The sequence below is a fragment of the Protopterus annectens genome, chromosome 10.part0 (assembly GCF_019279795.1).
Source record: "Protopterus annectens isolate FY-2018-M chromosome 10.part0, PAN1.0, whole genome shotgun sequence".
Taxonomy (NCBI): Eukaryota; Metazoa; Chordata; order Ceratodontiformes; family Protopteridae; genus Protopterus; species Protopterus annectens.
This window is the reverse complement of record NC_056744.1, coordinates 135,103,558-135,118,110: the sequence shown is the minus strand read 5'-3', so window position 1 is coordinate 135,118,110 and position 14,553 is coordinate 135,103,558. Positions and strand designations below refer to the sequence as shown.

Below are 14,553 nucleotides of genomic sequence, written 5' to 3'. Positions count from 1 at the left end.
GCAAAGCTATATCTGGACTATGCTACAGCTACTAGCTGCACTATTATAGGCAGGAAGCACTAAAAATGTTTTAAACAGCAGAAAAACAGCAGTGAGACACTAAAAAATATTTTAATTAGTATATATATATATATATATATATATATATATATATATATATATGTGTGTGTGTGTGTGTGTGTGTGTGTGTGTGTGTGTGTGCATTTATATATTATGTGTGTGTGTGTGTGTGTGTGTGTGTGTGTGCATGTGTGTGTGTGTGTGTGTGTGTGTATATATATATATATATATATATATATATATATATATATATATATATATATATATGGGTCTACTTCGTAACAATGAAAGACCAGAAGAATGAAACACAGAACACCGAGACGAAAACAACGAAACCCCAGAACACAGAAAAACACATAAGTTTACAAAACACACATAACACAAAAACACACACACAACTTCCCCACACTACTAAACAAAACACCCTACACTAATGATAGGCAGGGGGGAAAGCCCCCCTGCACCCCCCACACCACCCCCACTTTAATATTCTAACTCTGAGATCGCACAGACACACAAGACAAACACACACCCACACAGTACAGTCCCTCACACACACACACACACACACACACACACACACACACACACCACAGTCACAACACACACTTACGAACAGCATTTCCCCTCACAAATATACTCACACACACACACTTGACTACAGCAGAACACAAAAAGCGTTAATTCAAACTCCATTAACATCGGGATTTTGAATTTCGCGTTTTTCGGTGTTCTGCGGTTTCGTTGTTTCCGTCTCGGCATTCCGGATTTCGATCTTCTGGTCTTTTGTCCAACTCAAGTAGACCCATATATATATATATATATATATATATATATATATATATATATATATAGACAGAAACATACACACACACACGCATGTACATACACTCACACATAGATAAATAGAATAGATGTTTCTTAAACAGGCAAAAATATTTAGTAGCATACAGAAACAAATTAATTCAAGCACTCTGAGATTTAATATACATGCACATTTCTTTATTAATTTCATCAGTATTACAGTATTTCTTATTGCATTTTAAAAACATGATGCTGTAGTTAATAGTTATATCTGTACCACATGAACAATTTAACAGTTACATGTATGCAAGTCATCTCATGGAGAAAATGCAACATAGATAAATTTCCCTGTCATGACACTGCCATTACTAAACTTCTGCTTAAAGGCACAGAATAGATTCCATTTATGAACTCTGTAACTTGCAAATCAGTGTTTTCATCTATTTGGCTTATTTCTCATAATGCAATGTCAGGTGAAGAAGACTTTCAGAAACTATTTTTGCACTGTTCTATTTCTGAAGGAAGCGACCCATACCGAACGTTATACTGTAAATATGTTGGCTCTGTAAACAAAAAACAGAGATGTAGAGAAATGCAACAAGCAAACAAACTAGGAAACACAAACAGAAGAAAATGGTTCTTTCATTAAAAAAAGAATAAATAAATAAGTAGTAAACAGTCAAAGAAAAACTATTATAAACAAATGTTATTAATTCTCAGATTAGTATAACATAATTTTAACACTATATGCAACTAATTATGATTCTGAGATAACAAGTATAACACAATCTTAATATATGCAACTAATTACAAAGTGCCTTGTAGTACATATATAAATATTAAATTACTGCAGTTATATGTTAACCATCACTCCCATCATGCTTATAGCTATGATTTTAATGTCTCTGTGATAAAGATTTCAGTTTTGTCCAGCTTTATCACTGCTCTTTCTTATAGTTATCATTTTAATTGTATCGGTTTCTTTCTGACAAGAAATAATGGCATGATGAATAAAGTCTTTAAACGCAGGGGCATTGCCATTTTCCCAAGTTTTGTTAAGACCTTTCCATGATGGTCAGAATAGTTCAAAGCAATGGTTATTGAAATTTAGGGACACCTTTGAGTATTGGAACGCTGAATAATAACTAAATAGTTATTCATTGTTAACTTGTCTGATTATAACGTTTGCAAAATAGTGTATTTCCTCAAAAGAATAATAAAATAAAACGGCTAAATAGCTTGTTTTTAATCTGCTCTGAGTTCTTGTTTTACGCTAATATTCTATATTCGCTTTATTACACATGTAAACATCTTATAATATAAAGCTGATTTTTTTTTCTGGATTCCAGGAACAGTTTTTTTCTTATTACTATTTTTCTTCTGAAGAGTCAATTTGCTTTAAATATTCAGTGTAAGGTTTTTAATTATGCGAGCATGGTTTTGATTCTTAAAACATGAATAAATATGTTGCTGACCAAATGACCTAATTTCCATCAGAGAAAAAGCAACATTTTATATTTATTTATTTATTATTTACTTATATTTGTTGACTGGGAGTGTCTGACTGGACGTGGGTCTATTTTCAGCGGAGGCCTGGGGAAAAAAGCTCCACAGTTAAAATAAACAGACAGTAGTTATATTGGATTACATAGCGATTAACAATTTACATAGCAATTACTTACAACATATTTACAGATGAAGAACATAGTACATTAGTCGACAACTAGAATCTTTATCTGTGAAGTACATAACAGACATTAACAAATGTTGCAAGAAGAAGTTCCTGCTGTATAATAAGTACTGGCTTATGAGCATCTGAGCTTGCTATAATCAAGGTAGATAGTGGAGTGGAAAGAAAGGTAGTGGTTGGTTGGGGTGGGTGATATTAGAGTGGGAGTTGCAAGGGCATAGCCAGCATGTTTTTAGGTGCGCTTTTAGTAAAGTTTTGAAGTGGGTGCATGATGGTATGAAGGTAATTGTGGGTGGGAGGGAGTTCCATAATTTGGCTGTGGTGCAAGAGAATAGAGCTTCACCAGCAGAGTTATTGGCTTTAGTGATCTGCAAGTGATTTTTGTTGCTGGATCTTAGTGGTCTGGTGGTGCGATAGGGTTGGAGTAGATTCTGGAGGGATGGGACATTTAGTGGATGGTTTACTAGTTTGTGGGCGAGTGAGAGTTGATACCATTGAAGGAGGTGAGGGAGTTCAAGCCAGCCCAGTTCAGCAAGTGAGAGACAGTGGTGACTACGGTAGGATGCCCCTGTGGCGAATTTGGTGATTTTGTTGTAGCAGGTCTCTAGCTTGTTTAGATTGCATTGCCTTAGGTTGGTATATATTGGAGAGGCATAAAGTAGGGTGGAGATAAGGTGGGAATTTGCTATTGAAATCTTTGCTGCTTTGGTGATAAGTTGCTTATTTCTGTATAATGCTCCTAGTTTTTTGTGGACTTTTTCTATGGTCATGGATATGTGAATGTCAAATTTTAGTTTATTGTCTATTTCCACTCCTAGCAATTTGGTGTGTTCACTTAGGTATATAGTGGTGTTGTCTTTTGCTGTGATGTTAAAGTGAGAGTTGTTTTGAGTATGTTTGGTGGGTTGGAAGATGAGTAGTTTAGTTTTGTTTGGGTTGAGTATTAATTGGGCATCGGATAACCAAGTTTCAACAGAGGAAAAGGCTTCCTGTGTAACTTTTTGCAGTTTGGGTAGGGACTGAGCTGAGCAGATGATGGTTGAGTCATCTGCGTATTGTATGAGTGTGCCATGTTTGGTGGCAGAGGCTAGATTATTGGTGAAAACAGAGAAGAGTAGGGGTCCAAGGATGGATCCTTGGGGAACCCCTATGGAAACAGGTAATTGGGGAGTTATATATGTTTTAGAGAGATATATGTTTTTTTAATTATTTTTGTCTGTGATACAGATTATTTAAACGTGAATCTGATATATGCAGTTGTGCTTTGATTGGTTATGAATCTTATCCATCACTCCATCCATCCATCCACAACCCATTTTTCTCATTTTTGCACATAGGGATAGGGTGTCACCCCAACAGTGACAATCATCTCCAGCCATGTTTTCCAAAAATGAGCACAAGTGAGTATATGGGCTGAGATTCATAAGCAGGTTATGCAGAAAGCAGAGCACACTTGTGCTGGGACTTGTAACACGTAGACAGGTGCAAATTTGTACTGTTTCATAGACCCATAGTGTACTCCAGTGTAGACTGCATAAAAGCATAAGTGAAGAATGATGCAAATGCTGGAATAATAACATGCAAATGAATGAGGGTAGTAAAATGTGGCAGACCTCTCAATTATCCCTATTTTGGAGCAATGTTTCTATTTTCAGCAGTGATTTTAGTAAGTCCCTTTTTGAAGGTACGTCTGTCTTTTCAGGATTGATTTTTTCCCTTCACACAGTTTTCTGAATCCCCCTCATCAGATGTGATTTTTTTAAGCTGCCTAGTACACAGACAAAACCACTCCACATGACCAACTTACTAGTGGCAATAATAATTTAAAGAAAGAGGATGCACATCTTATATTTCCCTTTTTCTGGAGTAAAAATAAATTACCTTATGTAGGAGAATTGTGCAATATAGTTTATTAAAGTTTACAGATTTTACATTACCTCTTTAATTGTCTGCTTATAGTTTTTCATCATTTTGTCACTGTTTTTTAAATACGTGTTCTGAGTAGTATCCCATAATCATATTGGGAATGGGAAGAGTTATGTGGTATTTGGTATTCAAATTTTATGCTAATTATATGTTCAAGCTTTTAGCTGAATGTTCCTATTTTTCAAAGGCCTTTGTTTCTGTTTTCTATGTCTTCAGGTTGAGAGATATGAAATACCTCTTAATAATATTATTATTACTATAATAACATATATGCAAGTTAAACGCAGGCAAAATTCATAGTTGTCTATAGAGAAAATAACACTGCTGAATGTGCCTTACTATAAAAGGGTAAAATATGTCAAAAATATCTTCAGTACATGCAAAAAGAATTCCCAGTCCTAGCAGTAATATGTTATAGTCCTTTTTGCTGCTATTTCTCATCGATATGGTACCATAAGTTATTGACTTATCAGTTTTACTGATCAAGAGATCATTGATCTCTTTATAGAGTCTATTGAGTTATTAATCAGGTCTTGATGGACACGTGCCACCCACACACGGAATCTTTAAAAATGAATGGCCTTCCCATAGCTGTGATGTTTCAGTTATATGCAGCTCTTTCCATTCTAGCTACAGAGTTTTCAGAGATCAACTGAGGATATTAGGTATTTCACAGACCTCCTCTTCTAGATTGTGCAACACTTGGAGGAGCGTATACAGTTTTCTGTCATAGTACTGTAAACAGCTGACACCATGTGTGCATCTACGATATCACCTGCTTTCTTGAGGTACTAGGAGCTACACACTGTATATATAGCAATAGAAGACTAACCTGGCCCAGAGTGAAAATTTTTATGAATAGGAAGGGCTGCTATTCTGTGAACCACTAGGTAGTGTGTGATTTGTAGGACCATAATCAATGTGTCAGCCAGCACCCAGGCAGTTTGTATGATTCAGACTTATAAATCACTGAGGTATACAATTGGTATACAATTACACGTCTAATATGTCCTTATGTAGGGTCTACTATATATGCACACTTTGCTGTAACTGGTGCTGAATACACACCAGCCTCCTGGCTTATGATACCCATGCAATATGTGGCTAAACAACAGTATTAACCACACACTCTCAAACCTGCAACATCATGAGGTTTGTGTTCAGCCTGGTGAGAATACAGGCTCAGGAGACAAATGGATACTTGTCTGGTCAGACAGCATAAACACACACACACACACACACACACACACACACACACACACACACACACACACACACACACACACACACACACGCGCGCACACACCTGTACACACAAACACACACGTCCAGCAGGGAAAGTGCATGGACACCTTCAATTAATGAGAGTGTGTGGGGACTGTAAGAACCACTAACTACACAGCCTCCTCCAAGTCAGTGATGGATGCAGTAATGACAAGGCAGGTGAAGCAGGAATATCTGCTCCAAATATATAGGCCCTGATAAGCACATTGTGATAGCATGTAGTCAGACACAGTAAACATGATGCAGCCATTGTAGTAAACATGATGCAGCCATTGTAAGTATGATGCTATACTAGTCAGTGCATAGGCAGCCCACACTGTGCATCAGACATACCTACATTTCCACACAGAAGGAAGTGATGGTGTAGTAGGCTGCAGTCATTATCATGTTCCAAGTGACTTGGAACACAATGACACATCTGTCTGCACACACTGGGCAGGGGCATATCACAGGAATGTGACACATATTCTCAAGAGTATGGGTATTCTATGTCATCGAGACAAATGCCCTCTTGTGATGGGGTAAGAGTTCACTATATGGCCATGGCATGATACAAAGGCAGGAGTCCCAAGGTAATGCATATTCTGTGCATTTACAATTACCATCTGTGATGCATTTGAGGATCTGCAGCCACTATGCTGGCCTGTTGTAGTAGGACTGCTGTTTCCTGTAAAAGTGGTGGTAGATGACTGTGGGACAATGATCTAAAAGAGGTTTGTTTATGAAGTGGCCAGTTGATGAAGGGCAAGAGTAATATCCTCCCATGACAAGGGGTTGTACATATCTAGATGCAGATTATTTAGCCTATGACTGCCCCTACAAAGCCACACCTGGTAATATCCTCCCCTGACCTCAGACAGAACTGCCAGTGAGTGTGGTGATGGCAGCACTGGCAATTCTCTGCAGAGATGTGGACATAGCAGATAAGTGTTTAGTACCACAGACCTCATCAGATTGGTTATTGTCATGTCTGGCCACCATGTCCTCCTGAATGCTAAATAACACTGTTATGGCCATGATGGATTAGGTTGCAGCAGATTATACCTATATGATACTGCAACATATCTGCTGGTATATCCCAAATGCCATTCACGTGTGAGGGGCTGCTTGTTATATAACATCAAGCATACTTTTAGCATTGTAAAATGATGGTAATACCACCTTCAAATGCAATATGAGCATCTGCAGATGCTGCCACAGAGAGCTGTGAGTGACTCCTCCCCTACTGGGAAAGATGAGCACTCTTGCTGTACAAGCTCATGTTTCTTTGCCACTGAGGCTACACCTTCTGTTTGTATGGAGGGTGTGTCCACACTCAGGGTGGAGCAGACAATGCCACTGTGTCATCAGACTGTGATTTAGGTTTTTGTCTCTTCTTTCTCATCAGTCTTAGCACAGGTGCCAACATCATCCTGTCATTGTGCCCCGGCCTCTACAGATGTCACCACAGCCGTTCTCTGTCCTGTAAATACACAACAAAAATACGCACTAGAGTGAGTATAGGTTCCTGAGCCAACACTTTGTGCTTATATGAAGTGTACTCATCTAAAATTTAACCTACTGCTGCAGCCATCTTGACATAACTGGGTATTTGATGTGGCTAACACAATACATAGTCAACATCTGTAGTGGTTAGCCTAGAGTGTGTCTGTGCATTAAAACTATGCAGAAATCTGGTGTTAAAAAGTAATAACTTGGTGAATCATCCACTGGGCCATATGGGGAAAGCCCATGCTGATGTCATTTGATCCCAGAACCAGTGTACCCTTCCAGCGCACCAGAAACTCACTTGAGTCTATCTGCCTTTTGCTACAAGGTGGCCCCTCCCCTCTGGCTGACCTCTTTTTTATGGAGCATTTCTTTGCCTTGTCATGGTGTAGCATGTCAGTAACATGCTTATTACACCACTGTAAAGGGGAGTTGCTTCCCCTCACAACATTTATATCATTGACCACATTTTGGAACACCAGCTCATATAATAACTGGCAATCATCCCAGTCCCAAAAGGTATCATTTGGGTGTCACAGCTGCTTGGAGAAAGATATCAAATCAATCAGTAACCAACAAAATAAACTAACTAAAAAAAAACAAAATCCTTAAGGCTGAACAATCAGTTACGATGTGACGAGATGTAACTGCATAATTCTTACTATAAATACATTGTGGCACCAGGGTTGTGTTTTTATACTTTAATAAAGTCCCAGGTTATTGAGAAATGAAAGCACTAAGCATGTTATAATAAAAGTTTTGTTTGTGCAACTTCTTACTTCATTTGTTTTTTTTTTTTGTTTTAAATATACCAAGTTGTCCAGCCTGCACTGTCCACTTTAACCTCTGGATGTGCAGAATCCCATGAGTACATGCCACAGTCTGTAGATTGTATACTACTAGGACTGGTAGAGTGACTGCTACAACCATACTATAATCAGGTCTATATTATAAGCCCGAAAAGACTTTAGCGCAAATGCTGACATGAGCGAAAATGCCGGGTAATCGAACTCGCTAACTATATATTCCAACTCCGAGGTCGCACTACAGTGAGGAAAGGGCAAATATCCCACTCCTCACTGTAAAATGACCCCACAATCACAGTTTTGATTCCAGGCATTTTCGCTCATGTGAGCATTTGAGTTTTGTCTTTTTGAGCATCTGATATAGACCCCTATAAAGTAATGGGTGACTGTGGGTGTTATACCATATGACAGCTGTAGGGCAGACGCTGAAATAGTCAGCAGTGATGTATAAGGTACGGCAGGCATCTCTGCTGAAAGGGGTACCCCTTGGTGATTGCCACGGATATAGGCCTACTATAGGACACTGGGGCCATATGCATATTCACCACAATAAGCAAGCAAAAAATTCAGCAGGCAATAAGAGAACTGTAACAGTAACAGATTCCTCTGATAATGTGGGTTACCTTGTTGATATTAACCTCTGCAAACTTAAAGCACATACAGGCATACATATTCCTGTTGCCAGCCTTCTATATTGTGAATTATAGATGAAGGAGGCACATACTTAGTAAGGTAGACAAAATTCAGCTTACTACACACATTTGAGAGTATTGTGTGTTTTCACATCTTGCCTATTGTTAAACTATTTCTGCTATTCCACATAATAATGGTGTCCATATATGTAATATAGCTTTTAGCTTTCCAAATCTGGGTGACTTACCCTACAACATGCTGGCATGCCTCTGACACTCTGCAAATGTATCCCTATTTGTATAGCACATAGGCAAATTAGGTCAGGGTACATGAATGTATATAAATTGCTATATTTTGCGTTGGTGCACCTGTGGCACAAGGTGCACTTTGCTTCTTGTGGTCATTGCTGACAACTCAAGACTGTTAGCTGAACACCTGTATGGGTGTGGGTGTTGCATTACATTACAGGTAGGTGAGCAGCAGAAAGCATGTAGACATGATTCATGGGCTATAAAGATATTCCAAAGGAAAGTGATACCATTTTCACACAGGTGCTAGCAAGATTACTACTTTAAATAAGACCAGTGTAGATGAAGTAAATTGGCAAATATTTTTCAAATGCTGAAAGTGATTCAGGAGATCAGCAGCCAGTGCCTACCAGAAACTACATGTGTGGTACATGAAAGAGAGAAAGCAAATTCTTTATTTCCTATGCAACCATTTCTTGGAGTGTTTACTAGGCACTTATCGTGGTGCATTTAAAAAAGTGGATGTGCCAGAGGATTCAAGATGGAAAACACTGCAGGCATGTTTTGATAATCTATGGGATAGAAACCGTAATGAGCTCTGTGCATAAGAAGAACATATTAAGCATGATCACCACTAAATAATTAAATAAGTATTTTATTTTTATATTGTTTTGTTTTCTCTTTTAACCTATTATCATTGTAGACCATTGACACTACTGCATGGCTTTATCTATGTAAACACTTACACTGCACAGTTAGGTCTACTTGCATACTTGATTTCTGACTATTTTTTACACCCCAAAGCATAGCTAGCTGCTCATAAGGACTGCATGATTTTATTTGAATATTCATAGTTTCACAGTCACCATGTACCGCTACTTAGCTGTACAACAGTTACACAGAAAGGCAGTGAATCTTTGAATTCCAGCAATGATCTTGAAACTTACATGTTAATTTGAAACTTATAAAAAGTAGGAAAACTGCATAGAAAAGGGTAGAAAAGTAATAACCTACTGCAGTACCAGGTCTATAGGGAAAATAACATCATATAAAATACAGTGATTATAAGTGTTAACAGGATTACTACTTTAAATAAGATCAGTGTATATGATGTAAATTGACAAGTATTTTTCAAATGCTGATATCACTGTATTAAGGTAGAAAATGTTTCATAAGGATTATGAACTTTAATATTAAGGAAGGCTGCATTAATTTTAGATAGGGGCATTTAAGTAAGAGTTTGTATTTTAGTGCATTAACCAATATAGAATGTTGCGTATAGAACAGTGAAAGCTGTACGCACATTGAAGGAACTGATTAACTTTAAGTAAAAAAAAAAAAGGTTTATGTTGTTTACTTTAATTAATACAAACGCCAAGTCTTGAAAAGAATTGGCTGTGTTAAAGACCCAAGAAAAGTCATCCTTGAGAGAGTAATCTGGAAGAAGAAGTTATCATGCAATATGTTGCAGAAGTAAAGGATAAACAGGCAAGCTTGGACAGTAAAAAAGAAGACTATGGAAGTGAGAGAAAGTAAATTCATGAAGGTGAAAAGAAAGCATTCCTCACACCCCCTGAAAAAAGAATATAGACAAATAATAATAAGAATAAATGAGAACAGACAAGATGTATAGATATGAACAAAGACATATTTTCTCAGTCAGGGAAATGAGTAGTTACAAAAAAGGCAGACTCCTTCTTTTCATTTGCTTGATCCTTTAAGGAACACATTTGAAAGTCATGAGTATTTAAACATGAGTCTCAGCTTTAGCCAAGATAAAAGTTTAAATTTAATTTTGAAATGAAAGGAAAAATTAAAGCACTCCTACAGGTATAACTTTTCTACTGGGAAGTGGTGGAAACGTGATAGACTAAATTATAAAATGAAGGAATCACAGTCAAGCGAATATCCTGGTAAATAAGTAGTTATCACTCAGAAAATATTAGAAGAATTTAAAATTTAAGTAATTAGGATTCATGTGAAGATGGAAGAAATTGTTTAGAGATTGTATAGAATTTATTCAGAAATAAACATAGAAATAGAGTAGGGAAATGACAGTCTCAAAAACAGCCAAATGAATGGGGAAGAAAGATTTATAAAAAGGAAAAAGCATAATAAACTTAGTCAGTGGAATATAATTACTAGATGGATCATAAGGATATTGAGAAGTAATAGGAAACCCTTGGCTTGAACAGCTGCATTTTCAAAAAGAAAAACTACTAGATGCATATTAAGACAGTGGAATTTATTTAAATTTTCATGGATGGGAAAAAAGAAATTTTGTTCAATAAAGAGTAAAAGGAAAAAACCCAAATTGAAGAAAAATTGAACAGCAAAACAGGTGGATGTTTAAGTATTTTTTTACCCTTTTCAATGTCAATATTTAGTTAAAGAAACTCCACTTACTTAAAAAGTGATAAATATGCTTTTTGAGAGTACCCTAGGTAGGGCAAAACATATGAGAGGGATGAAATAGAAAGAATTAAAGAGACTTCAAGGTTCTCTGGTGCTTCACTGCCATTTATGAAATTGCAGGGAAAGTGAGTAAAAATATTAATAATCTATATGTGTACTGAATAGGTTGGGAAGAGGAATATATACTAGCATAATGAAGGCCGGTGACTAAGTGAAGAAATACATGCAGCAGGAAAAGATAGAAGTCTACATCTGATCATTAAAGTAAAAACTATGTCCTGAAGTGTAGCTGATTTAATTTACACATTAGGAAATAGATTTAGGAAGTTCTTTCACTTTTTTTGACATAATAATTGTTTAGGGGACATGGTTATAAGGTTTTGAATAAATAACACTGCAGCATTTTTAAACTTTTAATACTTCTGCAGTAAAAAGAAAAAAAAGTGGGTGATCAAAATGAGGCTTAATAATGTTAACCAAAGAACTCCAGGGTCTGAATCAAAACTGGGAGCTCAAAACTAATGCATTCGCACAATAGAAGTAAAGATGGTCAAGAAGATAACTACAGTAGCAATTGTTTATAACATACTAGATGTGGAAACTCCAAAAGATACTAGAACAATCTAGAATGTCCTAGAAGGTGCACAGTTGATAGTTACAGAAACCTGAAAGATGATATTGTATGTAGTGTTTTAAGTGCGAGAATAGCTTTATATAGTAATTTTTTTAAATATTTCAAAAAAAGAACTCAGATAGAAGGCCCTTCATACATATTAAATTCAATAATGAGTTAAATTACTTTGACTACTAAGGTCAAGCAATCTGATAATAAAAATGACTGTGATGCGACATATATGGATATATTTATATGTAATAAAAACAGGAGAATGGGTTATTGATTATTTTATAAACTAAGGGTTCAAGTTAAGGTATGCAGTCTTGAGAAAATAACAAGTGAGTAATCATCTCCCTCAGGTCCAGTGTATTCTAATTGCTGCCAGTAACAGAGGAACAATGAGACTGGATGTATTTTAATGATTGACAACAAAGGATGAAAAGGAAATCTGACTATATGTAAGGTCATTATATAAGGTGAAATGTGTAATGGTACTAGTGTTAAAGAGCAAGCTGAAGGGAACAGTGAACATCAAGAAGTAAAATGGTGATTACATGAGTCATGTAAAAACTGGCTTAAATTCAGAATGCAGAAAAAGTATAAGTTTGGCTGAAATAATCCTGAATAATGATAAATTCTTCTGGAGGGAAATACAATGCTACATAGGTAAAACATTTACTGGGAAATGGTACATAGATGGCAAAATATGGGAATCATATTAGGAAAAGTTTTATAGCATAGAAAGGTCTAAAGATCAGGTGATGAAGGGGAGTGAAGAAAAAAGAATTGGTATGAATTGAAAAAATACTGCTCAATAGACTGAGAGATATGTAAAATGATTAAATAAAGGCAAATCAATCTATGTGGATGGGATTTGAAATTGAAAGTATTTCTTGCATCAAAAGTGGGCCTTGCTGTTACCAGATTATTTCAAATTCTAATGAAATTCTTCTCAAACACAAAGGAAGGGTGAATAGCTGTTCTCATTTAGAAAAAAAAATGCTATTATAAAGAATCCTGAATCATGTACATTATTTATCCTATCTGACAAGTCTTTAAATTTCTTCATCACACTAATAGTATTGATCTAAAAAAAAAACAGTTAATACAAGTGACTCTTTATCACACACAGTTTGATTGTATTTTTAAGCTCACTTTGCATGTTTTCCCTAACATAACATAAAACAGGTCTTTTAGAACTCAGAAACTGTTTGTAGTATCAGTGGATATTGAAGTTGTATCTAGTAATATAAACAGAAGTAAATTATGAAAAAATGAATGAAAAAGGATTTTATCACAAATGAACAGCTTAATTTCAATTTAATATGGATTAACTTAGACCCATGTAAAAATATCAAGAAAAGGACATTTATCACCTAAATCAGAAGCTAACAAAGGGGATTTACATATTTATACAGTGTCTCAGGGCTGCTTTTAGTTTATATTGCCAAAATATTTTTGAGCATTAGAAGAAGTAAGTGTTGATAACATTTTGTCTTGCCATACTGTGTGAATATTCTGTTAATAATGGCAATCTCTTTTGCACTGAAGAACAAGACTGAATTTCTGGATAAGTCCATGAGAGATCAGCTCTTCCTATAAATGTTGCAAAAACTAAATTAATAATTTATAATAAGAACAAGAGATAAGTCCTCAAGGACTACTAGAAGCAAAGATGATTAGAAATAATAACTTGCTTTATGATATTTTCTAGCAACTGTTCTTGGACCGGCATATGGAGTATATCAGATCAAAAATAGCTTAAATCAGCAAAATGCTATGCAGGATGGTTTGTGTATTAGATAGAATGTACATTTTACCTTTAATTGATGCAATAAAGACAAATACTTTTTCAATAGCATCTTACGTCATACAAACCCAAGCTGCTACATGAGATAATAAAAAAAAAAAAACAATGCGATCAACTCTCTTATATACCAAACTGTAAGGAAGGGATGAGTTTATGATAGCAAATGAACAAATGTTACTATGGTGCCATAGAAAGAAAGAGAACTATAAAATTCAATTCAAGAGTCAATTTGTGGATGAAAATAATATGTATACATATATGTGCACACACACACACACACACACACACACACACACACACATATATATATATATATATATATATATATATATATATATATATATATATGGGTTCACTACATATGACCAAAAGTTCATTTGACTTGAAGCCCATTTGACTGAGACCATATTACCGAAAGTTCATTTCACCGAAAGCCCATATGACCGAAAACTCATTTGACCGAAAAACAGCACTGGCAGGTATACGCCCAGATCCCCACTACATTGCAACCCTGGAGTGAGAATATAAAGTTAGGGGGGTGTGGGGGGCACAGCCACCCACATTGGAAGCTATGGGGGGTGTAGCCCCCCCACATAATTGCAGTTTATGCACTATTATATACATGCGTATCCATTAAAAATACATTAAAATATATAACATCAGTACAAACTTGGTTCAAAATGTGGGGGGCTCTGCCCTTAACACCCCACTAACTTTATATTCTCACTCCAGGGTCACACTACAATGGGGAAATGGGCATATACCTGCCAGTG

General features: G+C 36.1%; 1 protein-coding gene across 2 annotated transcripts in view; it reads right to left on the bottom strand.

The window, feature by feature from the left end:
• Positions 1 to 1,040: 1,040 nt before the first annotated feature.
• The window catches only part of LOC122813004 (beta-2-glycoprotein 1-like), a 281,969-nt gene continuing 268,456 nt past the window's right edge, over positions 1,041 to 14,553 (bottom strand). For both annotated transcript variants that reach the window (XM_044085104.1, XM_044085105.1), the window contains exon 8: positions 1,041 to 1,427. In XM_044085104.1, coding sequence (XP_043941039.1) covers positions 1,351 to 1,427 — 77 coding nt within the window. In that variant the 3' untranslated portion in view covers positions 1,041 to 1,350. The remainder of the gene's footprint in view (positions 1,428 to 14,553) is intronic.